Source organism: Balaenoptera borealis, assembly GCF_965194805.1.
Source record: "Balaenoptera borealis genome assembly, chromosome: 3".
Taxonomy (NCBI): Eukaryota; Metazoa; Chordata; class Mammalia; order Artiodactyla; family Balaenopteridae; genus Balaenoptera; species Balaenoptera borealis.
In genome coordinates, this window is record NC_138866.1 from 168652667 (window position 1) to 168675530 (window position 22864).

At 35.7% G+C, this 22864-nt stretch overlaps 1 protein-coding gene across 2 annotated transcripts in view; it reads right to left on the reverse strand.

The window, feature by feature from the left end:
* The window catches only part of CCDC7 (coiled-coil domain containing 7), a 324264-nt gene that overhangs the window by 221393 nt on the left and 80007 nt on the right, over positions 1-22864 (reverse strand). For both annotated transcript variants that reach the window (XR_014242606.1, XM_082385250.1), the window contains exons 13-14: positions 13100-13185; positions 7827-7881 (exon numbers count right to left, since the gene is read on the reverse strand). Coding sequence is in view for 1 of the 2 variants with exons in the window: in XM_082385250.1 (XP_082241376.1) it covers positions 7827-7881; positions 13100-13185 (141 nt within the window). In the remaining variant the exon portion in view is untranslated. The remainder of the gene's footprint in view (positions 1-7826; positions 7882-13099; positions 13186-22864) is intronic.

Here is a 22864-nt window from a genome sequence, read left to right on the forward strand (position 1 = left end):
TGGCCAATAGGATGCAATGCAAATAGCACTATCTGAAGTCTGAGTTTAGGCCTCAAGAAAGTTTTCCAGCTTTGTTTTGTTCTCTTTCCACTGACAATCCTTCAGTAGACTACCCAGGGCTGGCCTCCTGGAAGATAAGACTAAAAGAGGTCCTATCTGTCCTAGATGCCCCAGCTGGGATTCCATACATACCATGCCTGCCCAGAGAGAACACCTATCCAGCCACTAAGAGAAATAATGAGTATCTGCTATTTTAAATCACTAAGTCTTGGAGTAATTTGTTATTAAGGAAAAGTTGACTGGTATATCTAGCAATAGAAAATGTGCACCATGTCATTAGAACATTTACAAAAATTGAATATTGTGTTGGATTACTTCCATAAATGGCTGCAGACAATTTCTCCTACTCTGTGCCACTCCTCCCCCTGAATACGGACTAGCCTAATGACTAGGACTTCCTTACAGAATATGCTGAAAAAACTTCAAGGGTTTATAATCCCAGCCTGTAACAAGCTTAACTGTTTTTGCTTTTGCCTGCTTGGTTCCCAGTCACCATATAAAGAAGCTTGGGCTAGACTAGTGAATGATAGGGCACCAGACATGTGAGAAAAACTATCTTGGACATTTCTAGCTCTAGCTGAGCTCCCACATGAATGCAGCCACTTGATAGACCTTAAGCAACATGACATCAAACAGAGACACTGCCCAGCTGAGTGCAGCAAACCCATGAATTGTGAGAAATAATAAATCATTTCTGTTTTAATTCACTAAATTTGGGGGTAGCTTGATATGAAGTAATAGAAACACCTGCAAGCAAGGTGATGCAACAACAAAAACTAAAAACATTTAGCACTGGCTTTGGGTCCAGCAGGTAAGCAGAAGCTGAAGGGTGGTAAAGACACTATTGCTGGATACCAGAAAAGTAGGAAGAAGGCTATAGGTGAAGCCTGGAGGAACAGCAAACAATCTGTTAGTGGAGGCTATAAAAGGCAGTGAGGTTAGAAAACTGATACTGGGGACTGGAAAAGGGGGAAGGAACTCTTTTATGCAGTGACAGAACAACTAACAAAACTCGGGGCTGGAGTAACTTGCAAGGTTAAAAACATACCTGCTAAACTTGTGGATGTGGCTAAGGAAATTTCCAGCCAGAATGATAAAAGAACTGTTTGGCTTATACTAGGGTTGGATATATAATAAGGTACTGCAAGAAGAAAGAAGAGCTAAGAAAGAGCTGATTAATTCTAAAGCAAAAATTAGAAAATATATAGAGGGTCCAGGACACTATCTCTAGTTCTCAAAAAAAATTCTCAAAGAAAGAAATTACTTTAGGGCAAAGATCAAAACCATGGTATTGACAATAAAATGTAGCTTCAGAGTAAAAGTCAAATCAAGGGTGTGCTATAAAACCCTTTGTTAAAATCTCAGAAAGATTTAAATATTCTTCATAAATCCTCCTAATTAGACAAAAGAACTTAAAATCTTGAGGGTACTGTCCTGCAGAAGCCTGACACAACTTAAGTAAAATAAGATCTATCTTGGAAAGAATCATGGATGTTGACTTTTGGGTAAAAGAATACACATATGACACAAATGAACTTATCTACAAAACAGAAACAGACTATAAACACAGAAAACAGACTTGTGGTTGCCAAGGGGTGGGGGAGGGATGCAATGGGAGTCTGGGATTAGCAGATGCAAACTATTATATATAGAATGAATAAATAACAAGGTCCTACTGTACAGCACAGGGAACTATATTCAATATCCTGTAATAAACCATAATGGAAAAGAATATGAAAAATAATATATATACATATATGAGTGTGTGTGTATGTATATATGTATAACAGAATCACTTTGCTGTACAGCAGAAATTAACACAACACTGTAAATCAACTATACTTCAATAAAATAAATTTTAAAAAAAAGAATGCACCACAATAACATACATGGAAAACAGTTTTTAAGAAAAACACCATCATACTAGACTAAAAGGGACAGGGACATTTCAAAATGAAATCTCCAGATCCCTAATTTTTTATGAGCAGAAAGCAGGCTGAGAGAATTATTCCACTGCAAACATGGGTCATTTCTTACAGAAAAAGAATGATGAGTCAGACAGTGGATTCAATGTACCATACCATAAAATCAAGGGCTACTTACAACAATGAATTAGGAAATCATTCCCAGGAAGCAAAACTAGACCCTAATCTAGGTACATTCCCCACCCTGAGAGTCAAGAGAACTAGTGACAATTGTCTGGTTGGATTTCAGAATTGCCCTGAATCATGTGCTTTCTGTTTTCCCCTCTTTTGAATAATAGTGTCTCTTGCAGTCATCTTATTCTTTTCTCAGTAATATGTTAGGCATGTGTTGGAGGGTGGTAAAAATACAATAAATTGCCTTTTTATTTATTTTTTTCTGCTACGTTTCCTGTGCTATACAATATATCCTTGTAGCTTATGTATTTCGTACATAGTAGTTTGTAACTCTCAATCTGCTACCCCTATGTTGCCCCCCACTGTTTCCCTCTCCCCACTGGTAAACACTAGTTTTTTCTCTATATCTGTGAGTCTTTTTCTGTTTTGTTATATTTATTTATTTTATTTTTTAGATTTCCAATATATATGGTAACATACAGTATTTGTCTTCCCTGTCTGACTTATTTCACTAAGCATAATACTCTTCAGGTCCATCTATGTTGTTGCAAATGGCAAAATTTCATTCCTTTTTTATGGTTGAGTAGTATTCCATTATATATAAATATATAAATATATATATATACATACACACACATATATATACCACGTATATATATATTATTGATATATATATATATCAATAATATCTATTCATCTGTTGATGGACACTTAGGTTGTTTCCATATTTTGGCTATTGTAAATAATGCTACTATGAACACAGGGGTGCATGTATCTTTTAAATTAATATTCCTGTTTCCTTTGAATATATACCCAGGAGTGGAATTGCTGGATCATATGGCAGTTCTATTTCTAGTCTTATGAGGAACCTTCATACTGTTTTGCACAGTGATTGCACCACTTGCCTTTTTAGATAACACATCTCCAGATCAAAAGGAGCTGTGCCAAGAAGACTCATCCATATCTAGACCTGGTATAGATGATAAGACCTTAGACTTCAAGATAAAACTAGAATGTAATGAGATTTTAGAAGGAAGAGGTGAGTACATTTTGCATGTGGGAGAAATATTAACATGTAGCCAGAGGGAAGACTATCATAGACTATTTCCAAAAATGACCATCTATAATTTGTACCACCCCTACCTACATATGCCCTTTCTCCCATCAAAAAGTAGAATATATTTTCCCTCCCTTTGAGTCTGGGCTGGCCCCTAACCAGTAAAATGTGGGGAAATTATGTTCTAAGGCTTCTGAGCACAGGTCTTAAAAGGTCTTGCAGCTTCTTTTGACCTATTGGAGTCCAGCTTCCATGTAATGATACGTGGGCTTGACTACTAAATGATGATCAACCACGTGAGAGAAAGATTCAGCCCTTAGCCATTCCACTTACCACCAGACATTTGAGGAAGCCATCTTAAACATTCTAAAGCTGAATGAAGCTACATGAGTGACCCCAGTACAACATGGAGCAGAAGAATCATCCCAGTAAGCCCAGCCAACCCAAAAATCAATGAGAAATAATTAACTATTGGTGTAGTAAACCTCTAAATATTGGTGTACTTTGTTATAGAGTAATAGAAAACTGAAATAAACATATGCACTTGATCACAAAAAATACCTTTTAAAACTTTCAAAAAGTATGGACTTTCTATGTACTATTTTCTGATGTTAATTCTATAAAAAGGTAAACCAACAATGAAAAGATGAACTAAAAACATTTTTGTGAAACAAAGAAAAACTCAAACACCTATAAAATACAAATGAAGTTGTATTCAGTGAAAAATGTGTAGCCTCAATATTGTTTACTGTAATTAAACAAATGTAAAAATAAATAAACTACCTATATAACTAATACAGATTTGAAAAGAAACTAAAAATAAACCAAAGACAAAAAGTGGCCGAAGAAATTAATAACAATAAAGGTTAGAGTAATTAAGTAGAAAACAAACAGTAACAGCAACAAGAAATAAAACAGTAAAATAGCTAAGTGAAACTCCAAACCTATTTTTATATAAAAATTATAATCCCGACAAACCTGATTAAAAGGAAAGGAAAAAAAAAAAACAAAATACTTCTGTAAATGGAAAAAGAGGTTAGAAAGAGAGATACAGAAAAAAAAACATATAACGTAAAATTCAAGCAGTACACTGGAAAAACCATTAGAAATGGATAAATTTATATGAAAATATAAACTACAAAAATAGATGCACCAATAATCTCAAAAGGAATTTGGAAACTGGTCAAAGAGCTACCATTTTTTAAAAGGCTCCTAGGTAATTTTACAGGTAAATTCTACATAATCTTCAAATTATTTCTCCCTTTTAAAAAAGTCCTTTTTGAATTCTGACTAGAAATGCAGTACATTTATTAATTTTAAGGGATTAATATTTTTATAAAATTAAATCTTTCCATTTGGCAACAGTAAAATTTGCATTATAAGAAATACTATTTACGTTTCTATCTTAATACATTTAACTTATAATTAACTAGTTTATCACTGAGTTATATTATTGCAAAAACTCTCTAATTGTTCTCCCTGACTGCAAAATCCAATCCATACTCTAACTAATGAACAACTAATAAAAAAACTATGTCATGTAAAAAAACTAAAATATAGTTTTACATGACTTATTAAAATTTTTTACAAACATTATACTTACTTGGACAGATAGATAATAACACCAACTGATTCTAATATCCATGCCTGCCTGAGGAAGCAAAACTGAATACATTTTCCCTAAAACTGACCCTTGAAAAACATGGGCATTACAGGAACCCACCCAATGGAAAATCCACATATAAATTTACAGTTGGCCTTTTGTATACATGGTTCCACACCTGCAGATTCAACCAACCACAGATTGTGTAGTACTACAGTACATATTTATTGGAAAAAATCCATGTATAAGTGGGTCCTCACAGTACAAACCCATGTTGTTCAAGGATCGACTGTAATTGCAAATGCTAAGCAGTATTCAGAGAGCCATGTTTGCAGTTCAGATTTCAGTACCAATTTGTTCTCTAAACTAAGCAAGTCACATTTTAGCTTCTATTGGTCTCTGTAAAACGGTCTAGATCAGTGATAGTTCAAATTGGAGTTTTGGAGGAAGGAGATAAATTCCCAAATTCCTTTAAAATTCTCATTAAATCCACAGACCTTCTCCAGAAAAAATTACACCCACACAAAAAATTTTTACTTTAAATTCAGAAAAAAAAAATTTTAATGACACTATCTGCTACAAATTGAATGCTTGTGCCCCCCAAAATTCATATATTGAAATCTAATCCCCAATGTAATGGTATTTGGAGGTGGAGCCACTGGGAGATGAATAAGTCATGAGGGTGGTACTCTCATGAATGGAATTAGCACCCTTATAAAAGAGATTCTAGAGAGCTCCTTTGCCATTTCTGCCATGTAAAGACACAGCAAGAATATGGCCATCTATGAATCAGGAATCAGGTTCTCACTGGACACCAAATCTGCTGGTGACTTGATCTTTGGACTTCCCTACCTCCAGAACTGTGAGAAATAAATGTTTGTTATTTAAGCTACCCAGTCTAAAGTATTTTGTTATAGAAGCCTGCTATGGTCCAAATGTTTGTGTCCTGCCCCCAAATTCATTATGTTGAAATCCTAATGCCCACCGTGATCATATTAGGAGGCAGAGCCTTTGGGAGGTGATTAGGTCATGAGGGCAGAGCCTTCATGAATGAGATTAACGCCCTTATAAAAGGGGCCTGAGAAAGCTCTCCTTCTGCCATATGAGAATACAAGAATTCTGAAACCCAGAAGAGGACCCTCACCCCATCATGCTGGTACTCTGATTTTGAACATCTAGCCCCCAGAACTGTTAGAAATAAATTTCTGTTGTTTATAAGCTACCCAATCCCTGATATTTTGTTAAAGCAGTCTGAAGGGACTAAGACATGGCCCAAATGAACTACAACACTAGTTTCAAGACTTATAATATTAATAATAAAATGGAATTGTAATACATGTTTTTAAAACACACACAAAATGCTGTTCTATATAAAATCACCCGGTATGGTAGGCAGAATTCTAAAATGGCCTCCATGATCTCCATCCCTAAAGTTATGCTCTGTATAATCCACTCCTTTTAGTGTGAATATAACCTGTGACTTGCTTTTAGCCAACAGAATATTGCACAGTGATGAGATGCCAATCCCCTTATTAGACTGCATTATATATTTGACCTGTGAACAACATGGGTTTGAACTGCATGGGTCCACTTATACAAGGATAGTTTTCAGTGAATATTGTACCTATATTTTCATTTTACAGATCTTTATATCAACTAAGTATAGGGAAAAGTGTGTTCGATTAGAGATCACAATATGTGGAATCAAAAGAACTAGGGTTTGAGTCCTGACTCTATCCAAGTTGCTTTGCCTTCCTGCTCTTTGGTGAGTCATTTATCAATTCCTTTGTTTTTGAGGCAGAGATAGCAGTATGCAAATTTTCAACTGTGAGGGAGGGGATGGCATCCCTAACCTCCATGTCGTTCAAGGATCAACTATATAGCTGAGGTGATAAGGTGTCACTCTCATGATCATATTATATTGCATGAGACTCTGTCTTAGCAAGAAAGAGAGACTCTTTGCTGGCCTTAAAGAAGAAGTGAGATGCTATAATGTAAACTGCTTATGGAGAAGGCCACATGGCTAAATGCCCCAGTCCCACAACTGCACAGAACTGAAATTTGCCACATCTACTTAAGCTTGGAAGAGGACCCCAAGTGACCAAAAAAAGCAGAGCCTAGCCAATGCCTTGACTGCTGTATGGTGAGGCCTTGAGCATAGGACACAGATAAGCCATGCTCAGACTCCTAAGCCATTCAAAACTATGAGACAATTTAAATTGTTTTAAGCTGCAAAATGTGAGGTAACTTGTTATGCAGAAATAGAAAATTAATACCATAAAGTTGTTCATTTTATATTCAGTATTTCAAGCAGTACTCTCATTTTCTTTGCAAATTTATGTTATTTGATTCTTGAATCATGCAGGTACATACTTGTAGGACACTTAAGTCCAGCCACTCACGGGATGAGAGTGACCAAATGGGTGACATGGTGCTGTGATGGTTAAGAAGTTAACTTGTAGCAAAAGAAAGTTTACCAAAGACAAGATGAAACAAAGGGTTACTTGTATTCTTTTCATTGGATCACATAAAAAAAAGTGGGCTATATTTACAATCTCTGAAAATTTTTCCTATTTGCTTCTTGCATCTCTTATACCTTCTTGAAATAGATAGGGCAGCTATTGTTTTACTCATTTTAGTGATGAAAAATATGAAGTTCAAGTAGGTTAAAGGGACTTGTCCAATGTCACTTAACTAGTAAGTCTGCTCTGACTCAAAATATGATGTTCTTTCCTCCATGATATTGCCTATAATTGAGTGAACTATGGTAATTTTCATAACCTTGACAGTAAATGTGTCTAAATTTACCATTTGGTTTTTGAAACTTGCTGAGAAAAGTCAACTGACAAGAAAGAAGTATCTTAGGAAGAAATTTAGTACACATATACACACACAAACACACATACATACATACCTATATTCATATACATACTAATATTGTCTATACATACAATTATCAGAGCCTTATTAATCAAATTTAGATGCACAGAGAGAGATTCTGTGTTACCTGGACTTGAGGCATATCTTCTTTTACTTTAAGCTCTTTCACTATAGACTTCTTCCTGAAAAAAACAATATGCTTTTAAATATATCATGATATTTTACGATATTTGCATGACTACTTTGCTTTCTTGATGAGTACTTAAACCATTTTAAAGAAGTGTAATTTTGAGAGGTGCACCCAAAATGATGGAGTAGGAAGAGCCCGAACTTACCTCCTCCCACAGGCACACCAAAATTACAACTATTTACAGAGCAACTATTGATGAGAATGACATGAAGACTACAAGAAAAGACTGTCCATAAGTAAAGATATTAAGAAGTAACCACAATGAGATGGATAGAAGGGGCAAAGACTCAGTATAGTGAAGACCCACATTCCTGGGTAGGTGACCCACAAATGGGAGGATAGTCACAATTGCAGTTGTTCTCCCCCAAGGTGTGAGGGATCTGAGCTCCACATCAGACTCCCTACCCCAGGGGTCCAACACTGAGAAGATGAGCTCCAAGTACAACTGGCTGTGAAGGCCAATAGGGCTTGCATATTGGAGAGCGGGAGGGCTATAGGAAACGTAGATCCCACTCTTCTGGGACATGCAAAATCTCACATGTTCTGAGTCCCAGCATAGGGGCGGTAATTTAAAAGGAGCCAGGGTCAGACCCATTTGCTGATTTTGGAGAGCCTCCTGGAGAGGTAGGAGGCAACTGGGACTCCCCTTGGGGACACAAAGGCTGGCGGCACCCATTTTGGGGAGCTCATTCTACCATGAGGACAAGGTGCTCTCAAGCACCATTTTGGAATCCTCCCTCTAGACTATTAGTACCAGGGGCTTACCCACTCACCAGCAGGCTGACACTAGCCCAAGGAGCCCCTGACCACCAGCGTGGGTACCCAGCCCTGCCCACCAGCAGGCCAGAAACCACCACATGAGGCAGGATCTGGCATCGTACTTCAGGAAACAAACACACAAAATCTCAAATAAACAATCTCACCTTACACCTAAAGGAAGTAGAAAAAGAAGAAGAAATAAAGCCCAAAATTAGTAAAAGGAAAGAAATAATACAGGTCGGAACAAAAATAAATCAAATAAAGACTAAGAGAAATAATAAAAGAGGTCAAGGAAACTATGAGCTGGTTTTGAAAAGTTAAACAAAACTGATAAAACTTTATCCAGATTAAACAAGAAAAAAAGAAAGAGTGGTCCCAAATAAATAAAATAAAAAATGAAAGAGAAATTACAACTGACACCACAGAAATACATAAGAGATTAGTACAAACAATTATATACAATAAATGGACAACCTAGAAAAAATGGATAAATTCCTAGAAATGTACAATTTCCCAAGACTGAATCAGGAAGAAATAGAAAATATGAACAGAGTAATTACCAGAAATGAAATTGAATCAGTAATCAAAAAACTCCCAATGAACCAAAGTCCATGACCAGATCACTTCACAGGTGAGTTCTAACAACCATTTAAGAAAGAGTTAACACTTACCCTTCTCTAACTATTCAAAAAATGTAAAGAGGAGGGAACACTCTGAACTCATTCTATGGGGCCAGCATCACCCTCATATGAAAACCAGACAGAGACACCACAAAAAAGGAAAGTTACAGATCAATATCACTGATAAATATAGATGCAAAAATCCTCAACAAAATATTAGCAAACCAAATTCAACAATACATTAAAAGGATCATACACCATGATCAAGTGGGATTCTAACTATGGTTGCAAGGATAATTTGACATCCGAAAATCAACTAACATGATAAACCATATTAACAAAACAAAGAATAAATATCATATGATCATCTTCATAGATGCAGAAAAAGCCTTTGACAAAGTTCAAAATCCATTTATGAGAAAAACTCTCAACAAAGTAGATACAGAGGGAACATACCTCAACATAATAAAGGTACTATATGAAAAACCCAAAGCCAACATCATATTCTACAAGAAAAAGCTGAAAACATTTCCTCTAACATCAAGTATAAGACAAGGATGCCCATCACCTTTATTCAACATAATGTTGAAACTGAAGTCCTAGCCACAGCAATCAGACAAGACAGAGATATAAAAGGAATCCAAATTAGAAAAGAAAAAAATAAAACTGTCACTGTTTGCACATATGATACTATATTTAGAAAATCCTAAAGATGCTACCAAAAGAAGACTATTAGAAATAACAAGTGAACTCAGTAAAGTTGCAGGACACAAAATTAATATACAGAAATCTCTTGGGTTTCACACACTAACAACAAACTATCAGAAAGAGAAATTAAGAAAACAATCCCACTCATAATTGTATCAAAAAGAATAAAGTACTTAGGGATAAATCTAACTGAGGAGGTAAAAGACTTGAACCTGGAAACCTGTAAGAAAGTGATAAAAGAAATTAAAAATAACATTAACAAATGGAAAAATATTCCATGCTTATGGAGTGGAAGAATTAACATTGTTAAAATGACATACTACCAAAAGAAATCTACAGACTCAGTACAATCTCTATAAAAATACCAATGGCATTTTTCACAGAACTAGAACAAATAATTGTAAAATTTCTATGGTTAACACAAAAGACCTCAAATAGCCAAAACAATCTTGAGAAAGAATGGAGCTGTTGGTATCATGTGCCCTGATTTCAACCTATACTACAAAGATATAGTAATCAAAACAGCATGGCACTGGACAAAAACAGACACACAGTTCAATGAAACAGAGTAGAGAGCCCAGAAATAAATTCATACATATATGGTCAATGAATCTAAGACAATGGAGGCAAGAATATACAATGGGAAAAAGGCAGCCTCTTCAATTAATGATGTTGGGAAAACTGAACAGCTACATGTATTGTAGAAGAATCAAACTGGACTACATTCTCACACCATATACAAAAGTAAACTCAAAGTGGATTAAAGACTTAACTATAAGGCCTGTAACCGTAAAACTCCTAGAAGGTAACGTAAGTGGTACACTCTTTGACATTGATGTTAGCTGTATTTTTGGTATATGTCTCCTCAGGCAAGAGAAACAAAAGGAAAAATAAACAAATGGAACTACATCAACTAAAAAAAGCTTTTGCACAGCAAAGGAAACTATCAACAGAATGAAAAGTCAGCCTACTATACGGGAGAAGATATTTCCAAATGATACATCTGATAAGGAGTTAATATCTAAATACAAAGAACTCCTACAACTTAACATCAAAAAAACCAAAAAATCTGATTTTAAAATGGCAGAGAACCTGAATAGATATTTTTCCAAACAAGGTGTCTAGATGGCCAACAGGTGCATGAAAAGATGCTCAACATTACTAATCATCAGGGAAATTCAAATTAAAACCTCAATGAGATATCACCTTACACCTGTCAGAATGGCTATTATCAAAAAGACAACAAATAACAAGTGCTGCAAGGATGTGGAGAAAAAGGAGCCCTTGGTGCTTTGTTGGTGGAAATGTAAATTGGTGCAGTCACTATAAAAAAAAGTATGGGAGTTCTTCAAACAATTAAAAATAATACTACCATATGCTCCATCAAGTCCACTTCTGGGTATTTTTCTAAAGAAAACAAAAACACTATCTCAAAAAAATACATGCACCCCTATGTTCACTGCATCATTATTTATAAATGCCAAGATATGGAAGTAACCTAAGTACCCATCAATAGATGAATGGATAAAGAAGATGTGGTATGTATGTGTGTTTATACAGATATAGATATAGATACCATATATATGATGCAATATAACTCAACCATAAAAAAGAATGGGGCTTCCCTGGTGGCGCAGTGGTTGAGAGTCTGCCTGCCAATGCAGGGGACACGGGTTCGAGCCCTGGTCTGGGAAGATCCCACATGCTGTGGAGCGGCTGGGCCCATGAGCCACAATTACTGAGCTTGCGTGTCTGGAGCCTGTGCTCCGCAACAAGAGAGGCCGTGATAGTGAGAGGCCCGCGCACCACAATGAAGAGTGGCCCCCGCTTGCTGCAACTAGAGAAAGCCCTTGCACAGAAACGAAGACCCAACACAGCCATAAATAAAATAAATAAATAAATAAAAATTAAAAAAAAAAAAAAATGAAATCTTGCCATCTGTGACAACATGGATTGTCAGACAAAGAAAGACAAATACTGTATGATTTCACTTATATATGGAATCTAAAAAACAAATGAACAAACATAGCAAAACAGAAGCAAACTCATAGGTACAGAGAACAAACTGGTGGTTTCCAGAGGGGAGGAGGGAAGGGGGATAATTAAAATAGGTAAGGGAGATAAAGAAATACAAAATGCCAGTTATAAAATCAATAAGTCATGGGGATGTAATGTATAGCATAGGGAATATAGTCATTAACATCATAGTAACTTTGTGTGGTGACAGATAGACTTATCATGGTGATCATTTTGTAATGTATTACAATATCGAATTACTGTGTCATATACCTGTAACTAATATAATAAGCCAATTATACTTGAATAAAAAAGAAAGTAAAATTTCATAAGAAATTCATATTTTTAAAAGCCATAAAATTCATAAAGGTTAAATGATAAATAATTGAATAACATTTCTCAAACTGACATCTCATTGGTATGATTAAAATATGGTACGTTGAGATGGGAAAAGGATTTCCAAAGTACATTGGTCATTTTTTCTTCTCTGGTCATCTTTTCTTCTCTCAAGAAAAGGCCATTTGTCTGATGAATTTCTTTTCAGAATTTGTGGAACTCTATAAAGTACGAATTCATAGCTTTGTTAAGCTATATATTTACATTAGGGTTTGATCAAGCAAATTCCAACTGCACAAATTATTTTATATTAGTAAAGAAAATATTCTCTTGGTAAGGCCACTTTACAATAACCTATATACATTAAAAACAGATACTTTTTTTAATAAAATAAGACAACCAAGAAGTACAGTAAAAAGGAAGAGCCCAGACTGGGGAGAGGGATTAACATACAAATTACAAATCATTAGCTAAACCATCAAGAAAACATTGTAAGTCCTTTTTTCCCTAAAATTATTTGTATTTAATTGTTTACCTATTCCTGAATATCTTGTGATTTATTCTACTCTAACCCATTTTTAGTTCTTTGCTCTTCCCTTCTCAGCTTTCTCCCATAATCATATCCTGGTCTGCTTATAAAACTATATATTTGTTAATGCTATGCTTTTTTTAGAAACCTGTTAATAAGTTATGTTTATATGACCCTAAATTGTATAAAATGAAAATATAAGTTTATAAGTAAAAAATATTAACAGTATCTTTATGTCTTACTCTTCTGAATCTTCAGATATTCCTTCGTCTTTTTTCTTCTCCATTTTCATAGTTTTCTTTCGTCGCTCACTTGTAGCCTTTGTTTTCTATGTAGTTTTATATAAGCCAGAAATAAATAGTTAAGGAGACCATAAATTATAGGTAAATACATGATAATACACATTACTAAGATTGCCATTTTACTTCGAGAATCACTATACTATGTTTCAAGGGAAATTATCTGAATAAAAGCAAAACAAAATTAATGATATAGGCTGAATGTTTGTTATAGTGCTTTACAGACTGTAAGTTGCAAATAAGCTAATACATATCAAACAATTAAATTCCTCTGACAAATTACAGTCAGTTCTGCTATAACATTGCATACAACATTCTGAAAATCACCTCACTGTGAAAAATCATATGATAAAAACTGCAGGATATATGGGGAAAATGGGGTAAGGTGCACAGAATGCAAAAAAACTGTTGATGATACATTAAAAAAAATAAAAACCTAATAAGAACATTAATCTAGTTTTATACAGTTAAATGATTAAGAAATATATACTACGAGAAACATAGCTCTTTATCTTGAATAAGACATGAAGCTTGTTTTTGGAAATGAGCATCAAACAGATTTCAACTTGTGAGTTATTATGCAGTATGGGAAGGAAGGCTATCTGAAATTGGATAAAAGTTGTAACACCATATGTGGACTGGTGTGGTACACAATACACATGGTAAACCGAGGTAGCTTGTAGAAGCTGTTTTTCTACGTTCACCTAGTACTATTTTCAGATGAATTTGTGCATAAGCAAATGTAAAGTTCACATTATGCTCAAACTGTTCTGTCATGTTGTAACAAATCTGCATTTCAAAACAAATATTAGAGCAGGATTGACCACAGGTTTTAAAGTATTCTTGAACTCCTATGTAGTACTGGATTATTTTCTACAATAAAGTATAGAAAAAATTTGACAATTAGATTATTGAAAATTTTAGATGAGCTTAATAATAGACACTATTAGGTATCGGGAGATCATTTCCTATTTCAGACCACAACCTCCAACAGATACCAAATTCACTGTAGCAAAGTTCTCACAAGTTAAGCACCAAATGTAACAATTCCTATAAAATATAGAAAGTAAGTATAATAATACATTTTTAATGAGAATTGTTAAGGTCGCCAAATAATTTTCCAGTTTAAACACGAGTTTTGGGACATATTTCCTATTTAGAAAAATCTAATATACTGGCAATCAAAACATACTAAAATAACGACAGGGAAAAAAGACTAAAAAATAACAAACAGATCATCAGTGAGTTGTGGGACAACTTCAAGTGGATTAATATACTTACAGTTGGAATGCATGGAGAGAAGGGGTGGGAAAAGAGAATAACTATTTGAAGAAATAATGGCCAATTTTTTTCAACTTTGATGAAAACTGTATATCCACAAATCCACAACAGCACAAGGAAAACTACCCCCCAAGACACATCATAATCAAATTATTTAAAAGCAGCAATAAAAAGAAAATCTTAAAAGCAGACAGAGGAGAAAAGCAGAATACACACAAGAATAAAGAAGAAAACAGATTTCTTGTAAGAAATAACGCAAGCCTGAAGACAAAGGAGCAATATCTTTAAACCACTCAACCTAGAATTCTTTACCCAGGAAAAATATCTTTCAAAACTGATGGCAAGGGGCTTCTCCCTGGTGGCGCAGCGGTTGAGAACCTGCCTGCCAATGTAGGGCACACGGGTTCGAGCCCTGGTCTGGGAGGATCCCACATGCCGCGGAGCAACTGGGCCCGTGAGCCACAACTGCTGAGCCTGCGCGTCTGGAGCCTGTGCTCCGCAACGAGAGGCCGCGATAGTGAGAGGCCCGCACACCGCGATGAAGAGTGGCCCCTGCTTGCCACAATTAGAGAGAGCCCTGGCACAGAAACGAAGACCCAACACAGCCAAAAATAAATTAATTAATTAATTAATTAATTAAAAAAAAAAACCTCCCATTTAAAAAAAAAAAAAGAAAAAAAAAACTGATGGCAAAAAAATTTTTTTTTGTCTGGAAATCAAAGAGGTGAAAGAATTCAGCAGCAGCAGCCCTGCACAACAAAAAAGATAAAGAATCCTTCAAGGAAAAGAAAAATGATACCAGATAGAAATAAGAAAATACACAAAGAAGAATACCACAAATGATAATTATGTGGGTAAATATAAAGACTGTTTTCTTGTTATTTAAATCTCTATAAAAGGTAATATTTTACAGCAAAATTAATAATGTGTTGTGCAGTTTACTGTTGTGCAGTAAAATGTATAAAAACAATTGCACAAAGGCCAGAAAGGGACAAATGAAAGTATGTTTTAAGATTCTTATACATGAAGTGATTCAATGTCATTTGAATAGAGACTGCAGTAAGTTAAAAACAAGACTGTAAACCCTAAAGCAGCCAATAAAGCAACCCACTGAGCAGCAAATTAAAAAGTAATACAGATTTTGCTACCTGAAAGTAGGGTGCTGTTGCAACACATAACTAAAACTACGGAAATGGCTTTGAAATAAGGCAATAGTGGGCAGAGGCTGGAAGAATTTTATGGAGCATAAAAAAAAATATTCATGAAGAAATATTATGAGAAGAGGAAAAATCCTTTAACCTGATACATGGTTTTGAAAGAGAAAGAGAGACAGAAAGGCAGGCTGACTAATCACAAGAAACAAGAAAACATTCCCCTTAATATCAGGAACAAAAAAAAAATGCCTGCTTTCATAATGTCTATTCAATATTATTCTACAGGTCTTTCCCAGTGTAGCAAGGCAAGAAGAAGAAAGTATTACAAATTGGAAAGCAAGAAACTTTAGGCTATCGTTTATAGATACTTCAATTACGCAAGTAGGAAATAAAAATCTAACCATTATGATAGTGTAGCTAGGTTTGTAGATGGAAAATTCAATATACAAAAATTTGTTACATTTCTCTAGCAATAGCTTTAAAATATTTTAAAAGATACAAATAACATAGCATAAAAATACAAAGTACCTAAGATTAACCTAACAAAAATGAATAATAGCTTTATGAAGAAAATCATAAACACTGATTGTAAGCATTACAAAACTTTCCAAAATTGAGACATTTAATGTTTGTAAACAAAAAGATGTATCTTGATATCCTATATGTAAATCTCTCAAATTTGATGTACAGCTTGAGTGCAATAGTAGAATTTGACAAATTAACTCTAAAATTTAAAAGAAAGTGCAAAGACCAAGAACAAATAAATTCTCATATATAACAAGGTGGGTTAACTTGCCCACAAAATACCAGGACTTACTATAAATATATAATCATTAAAGATCTCAGGCATTGGTGTAAGAATACACAAGGCCAATAGAACAGAAGAGAAAGAACAGAAACAAATCTTTTTATGCAGTAATATTTTCTAGCAATAGCATACCAAAATACATATATCTAGGAGTTCCTATTTAGGAAGCTATAGTAGAAAGCCAGGTGATGGCAGAAGTGGAATAAATAAGGAGTCAGGCTAATGTAACTGTGGTTGGCACTCTGCAGAGGCAAGGGGAGCTGCAGGTACAGTCACAGCTCTCCTATTATTTTCCCAGCCTTTGCCCTGTGTAGTGATGAAGATGCCATAAAAAAATTGGCAGGAGTCCCTCCCATCAGGAAGCTTGCACAAGCTTCTTAGATAGCCTCATCCACCAGAGGGCAGACAGCAGAAGCAAGAAGAACTACAATCCTGCAGCCTGTGGAACAAAAACCACATCCACAGAAAGACAGACAAAATGAAAACACAGAGGACTATGTACCAGATGAAGGGACAAGATAAAACCCGAGAAAAACAACTAAATGAAGTGGAGATAGGCAACCTTCCAGAAAACAGAATTCAGAATAATGATAGTGAAGACGATCCAGGACCTCGGAAACAGAATGGAGGCAAAGATCGAGAAGAATACAAGACATGTTTAACAAAGGTCTAGAAGAATTAAAGAACAAACACCTAGAAGAATTAAAGAACAAAGAGAGATGAACAATATAATAACTGAAATGAAAAACACACTAGAAGGAATCAATAGCAAAATAACTTAGGCAGAAGAACGGATAAGTGACCTGGAAGACAGAATGGTGGAATTCACTGCCGTGGAACAGACAAAAGAAAAAAGAATGAAAAGAAATGAAGGCAGCCTAAGAGATCTCTGGGACAACATTAAACACACCAACATTCACATTATAGGGGTCCCAGAAGGAGAAGAGAAAAAGAAAGGATCTGAGAAAATATTTGAAGAGATTACATTTGAAAACTTCCCTAACATGGGAAAGGAAATAGCCACTCAAGTCCAGGAAGTGCAGAAAGTCCCAGGCAGGATAAACCCAAGGAGAAACACGCCAAGACACATAGTAATCAAATTGGCAAAAATTAAGGACAAAGAAAAATTATTAAAAGCAACAAGGGAAAAATGACAAATAACATAGAAGGGAACTCCCATGTGGTTAACAGATGATTTCTCAGAATAAACTCTACAAGCCAGTACGTAGTGGCACAATATATTTAAAGTAATGAAAGGGAGGAACCAAGATTACTCTACCCAGCAAGGATCTTATTCAGATTCGATGGAGAAATCAAAAGCTTTGCAGACAAGCAAAAGCTAAGAGAATTCAGCACCACCAAACCTGCTCTACAACAAATGCTAAAGGAACTTCTCTAAGTGGGAAACACAAGAGAAGAAAAGGACCTACAAAAACAAACCCAAAACAATTAAGAAAATGGTCATAGGAACATACATATCGATAATTATCTTAAACGTGAATGGATTAAATGCTCCAACCAAAAGACACAGGCTTACTGAATGGAATACAAAAACAAGACCCATATATATGCTGTCTACAAGAGACCCACTTCAGACCTAGGGACAAAGACAGACTGAAAATGAGGGGATGGAAAAAGATATTCCACGACACTGGAAATCAAAAGAAAGCTGGAGTAGCAATACTCATATCAGAAAAACTAGACTTTAAAATAAAGAATGGGGCTTCCCTGGTGGCGCAGTGGTTGAGAATCTGCCTGCCAATGCAGGGGACGTGGGTTCGAGCCCCGGTCTGGGAAGATCCCACATGCCGCGGAGCAACTCGGCCCGTGAGCCACAATTACTGAGCCTGCGCGTCTGGAGCCTGTGCTTGGCAACGAGAGGCTGCGATAGTGAGAGGCCCGCGCACCGCAATGAAGAGTGGCCTCTGCACCGCGATGAAGAGTGGCCCCCGCTTGCCACAACTAGAGAAAGCCCTCGCACAGAAACGAAGACCCAACACAGCCATACATACATACATATATACATAAATAAAAAGAATGTAAGCAGACAAGAATATCATTAAAAAAATTAAAAAAAAAAAAGGATGTTACAAGACACAAGGAAGGACACTATATAATGATCAAGGGATCAATGCAAGAAGGAGATATAACAATTATAAATATAATATATGCACCCAGCATAGGAGCACCTCAATACTTAAGGCAAATGCTAACAGCTATACAAGAGGAAAATGACAGTAACACAATAATAGCGGGGGAATTTAACCTCTCACTTACACCAATGGACAGATCACCCAGACAGAAAATGAATAAGGAAACACAAGCTTTAAATGACACAATAGACCAGATAGATTTAATTGATATTTATAGGACATTCCATCTGAAAACAGAAGATTACACTTTCTTCTCAAATGCACACGGAACACTCTCCAGGATAGATCACATCTTGGGTCACAAATCAAGCCTTGGTAAATTTAAGAAAATTGAAATTATATCAAGTATCTTTTCCGACCACAACGCTTTGAGATTAGAAATCAATTACAGGGAAAAAAAATGTAAAAAACACAAACACATGGAGGCTAAAAAATACGTTACTAAATAACCAAGAGATCACTGAAGAAATCAAAGAGGAAGTCAAAAAATACCTAGAGACAAATGACAATGAAAACACGATGACCTAAAACCTAAGGGATACAGCAAAAGCAGTTCTTAAGAGGGAAGTTTATAGCTATACAATCCTACCTCAAGAGACAAGAAAAATCTCAAATAAACAATCTAACCTTACACCTAAAGCAACTAGAGAAAGAAGAACAAACAAAACCCAAAGTCAGTAGAAGGAAAGAAACCATAAAGATCAGAGCAGAAGTAAATGAAACAGAAACAAGGAAAACAATAGCAAAGATCAATAAACTAAAAGCTGGTTCTTTGAGAAGATAAACAAAATTGATAAACCTTTAGCCAGACTCATCAAGAAAAAGAGGGAGAGGACTCAAATCAATAAAATTAGAATCAAAAAGAAGTTCCAATGGACACCGCAGAAATACAAAGCATCATACGACACTACTATGAACAACTCTATGCCAATAAAATGACCTGGAAGAAATGGACAAATTCTTAGAAGGCATAACCTTCCAAGACTGAACCAGGAAGAAACAGGAAATATAAACAGACCAATCACAAGTAATGAAATTGAAACTGTGATTAAAAATCTTCCAACAAATAAAAGTCCAGGACCAGATGGCTTCACAGGTGAGTTCTATTTAGAGAAGAGCTAACACCCATCCTTCTCAAACTCTTCCAAAAAATTGAAGAGGAAGGAACATTCCCAAACTCATTCTACAAGGCCACCATCACCCTGATATCAAAACCAGACAAAGATACTACAAGAAAAGAAAATTACAGACCAATATCACTGATGAATATAGATGCAAAAATCCTCAACAAAATACTAGCAAACAGAATCCAACAACACATTAAAAGGATCATACACCATGATCAAGTGGGATTTATCCCAGGGATGCAAGTATTCCTCAATATATGCAAATCAATCAATGTGATACACCATATTAACAAATTGAAGAATAAAAACCATATGATCTCAATAGATGCAGAAAAAGCTTTTGACAAAATTCAATGCCTTTTATGATAAAAATTCTCCAGAAAGTGGGCATAGAGGGAACCTACCTCAACATAATAAAGGCCATACATGACAAACCCACAGCAAACATCATTCTCAATGGTGAAAAACTGAAAGCATTTCCTCTAAGAGAAGGAACAAGACAAGGATGTCCACTCTCGCCACTATTATTCAACATAGTTTTGGAAGCCCTAGCCATGGCAATCAGAGAAGATAAAGAAAAAAAAGGAATCTAAATTGGAAAAGAAGAAGTACAACTGTCATTGTTTGCAGATGACATGATACTATACATAGATAATCCTAAAGATGCCACCAGAAAACTACTAGAGCTAATCAATGAATTTGGTAAAGTTGCAGGATACAAAATTAATGCACAGAAATCTCTTGCATTCCTATACACTAACAACGAAAGATCAGAAAGAGAAATTAAGGAAACAATCCCATTCACCATTGCAACAAAAAGACTGAAATACTTAGGAATAAACTTACCTAAGGAGGTAAAAGACCTGTACTCAGAAAACTATAAGACACTGATGAAAGAAATCAAAGATGACATAAACAGATGGAGAGATATACCATGTTCTTAGATTGGAAGAATCAACATTGTGAAAATGACTATACTACCCAAAGCAGTCTACAGATTCAATGCAATTCCTATCAAATTACCAGTGGCATCTTTTGGAAAACTAGAACAAAAAATCTTAAAATTTGTATGGAGACACAAAAGACCCCGAATAGCCAAAGCAATCTTGAGGGGAAAAAACGGAGCTAGAGGAATCAGACTCCCTGACTTCAGACTATACTACAAAGCTACAGTAATCAAGACAATATGGCACTGGCACAAAAACAGAAATACAGATCAATGGCACAGGACAGAAAGCCCAGAGATAAACCCATGCACTTATGGTCAACTCATTTGTGACAAAGGAGGCAAGGATATACAATGGAGAAAAGACAGTCTCTTCAATAGGTGGTGCTGGGAAAACTGGAGAGTTACATGTAAAAGAATGAAATTAGAACCCTCCCTAACACCATACACAAAAATAAACTCAAAATGGATTAAAGACCTAAATATAAGACCGGACACTATAAAACTCTTAGAAGAAAACGTAGGAAGAACACTCTTTGACATAAATCACTGCAAGATCTCTTTTGACCCACCCACTAGAGTAATGGAAATAAAAACAAAAATAAACAAATGGGACCTAATGAAACTTAAAAGCTTCTGCACAGCAAAGGAAACTATAAACAAGACGAGAAGACAACCCTCAAAATGGGAGAAAATATTTGCAAATGAACCAACAGACAAAGGATTAATGTCAAAAATATACAAGCAGCTCATGTAGCTCAATATTAAAAAAACAAACGACCCAATCCAAAAATGGGCCGAAGACCTAAATAGACATTTCTCCAGAGAAGATGTGTCTTCTCCAGAGAAGACATGTCTAAGACAGATGGCCAAGAGGCACATGAAAAGCTGCTCAACATCACTAATTATTAGAGAAATGCAAATCAAAACTACAATGAGGTATCACCTCACACCAGTTAGAATGGGCATCATCAGAAAATCCACAAACAACAAACGCTGGAGAGGGTGTGGAGAAAAGGGAACCCTCTTGCACTGTTGGTGGGAATGTAAACTGATACAACCACTATGGAGAACAGGATGGAGGTTCCTTAAAAAACTAAAAACAGAATTACCATATGACCCAGCAATCCCACTACTGGACATATACCCTGAGAAAACCATAATTCAAAAACACACTTACACCCCAGTGTTCATTGCAGCACTATTTACAATAGCCAGGTCATGGAAGCAACCTAAATGCCCACTGACAGATGAATGGATAAAGAAGATGTGGTACATATATACAATGGAATATTACTCAGCCATAAAAGGAACGAAATTGGGTCATTTGTAGAGACGTGGATGGACCTAGAGACTGTCATACAGAGTGAAGTAAGTCAGAATGGGAAAAACAAATATCATATATTAACGCATGTATGTGGAATCTAGAAGAATGGTACAGATGAACCTGTTTGCAAGGCAGAAATAGAGACACAGATGTAGAGAACAAACGTATGGACACCAAGGGTGGAAAGCAGGGGGTTGGGGTGGTGGTGGTGGTGGTGGGATGAACTGGGAGATTGGGATTGACATATATAGACTAATATGCATAAAATAGATAACTAATAAGAACCTGCTGTGTTTTAAAAAAATAAAGTAAAATTCAAAACAAAACAAAAATAAGGAGTCAGCAAAGTGTAGGCCAAATCTGCCCTGCTGCCTGTTTTGTAAATAATATTTTATTGCAACACAGCCATGGTCATTCAGTTATGTATTTTCTGTGGCTATTTTCATATCACAGAAGCAGACTTGAGTAGTTGCAACATAGACACTATGCTCTCCAAAACCTAAAATACTTATCTTGGCCTTTACGTTAAACTTTTCTGACACCTGAAATAAGTAAATGGCTAAGATATTAATTAGGGTAACATTACCAAGTAAAGTGGACACCAGATATTTGTGCCCAGTATCCTTTTTCCATTCTGTTAAGAAACAGCACCAGATTTAGAAGTGTTCTTCAACTCCCTCATCTCAAACTGTCTTGGTGACATCTGACCCCAAGCAAGGCCAGTGAGATACAATCATCTAAAAATTGACATTGTGGAAGGGAAGTAGTGGAGCTTAGTAATTCCAGAACCAGTATCCAAAGGGACGGGAAGAAAACAGTCATAAACTCCCTCTCTAAAATTCCCCTGAAAGGACAGAAGTAGTGGCTATCCATGAATTTCTGTTATTTTAACTCTAAGAGTTGTCCTGGTTC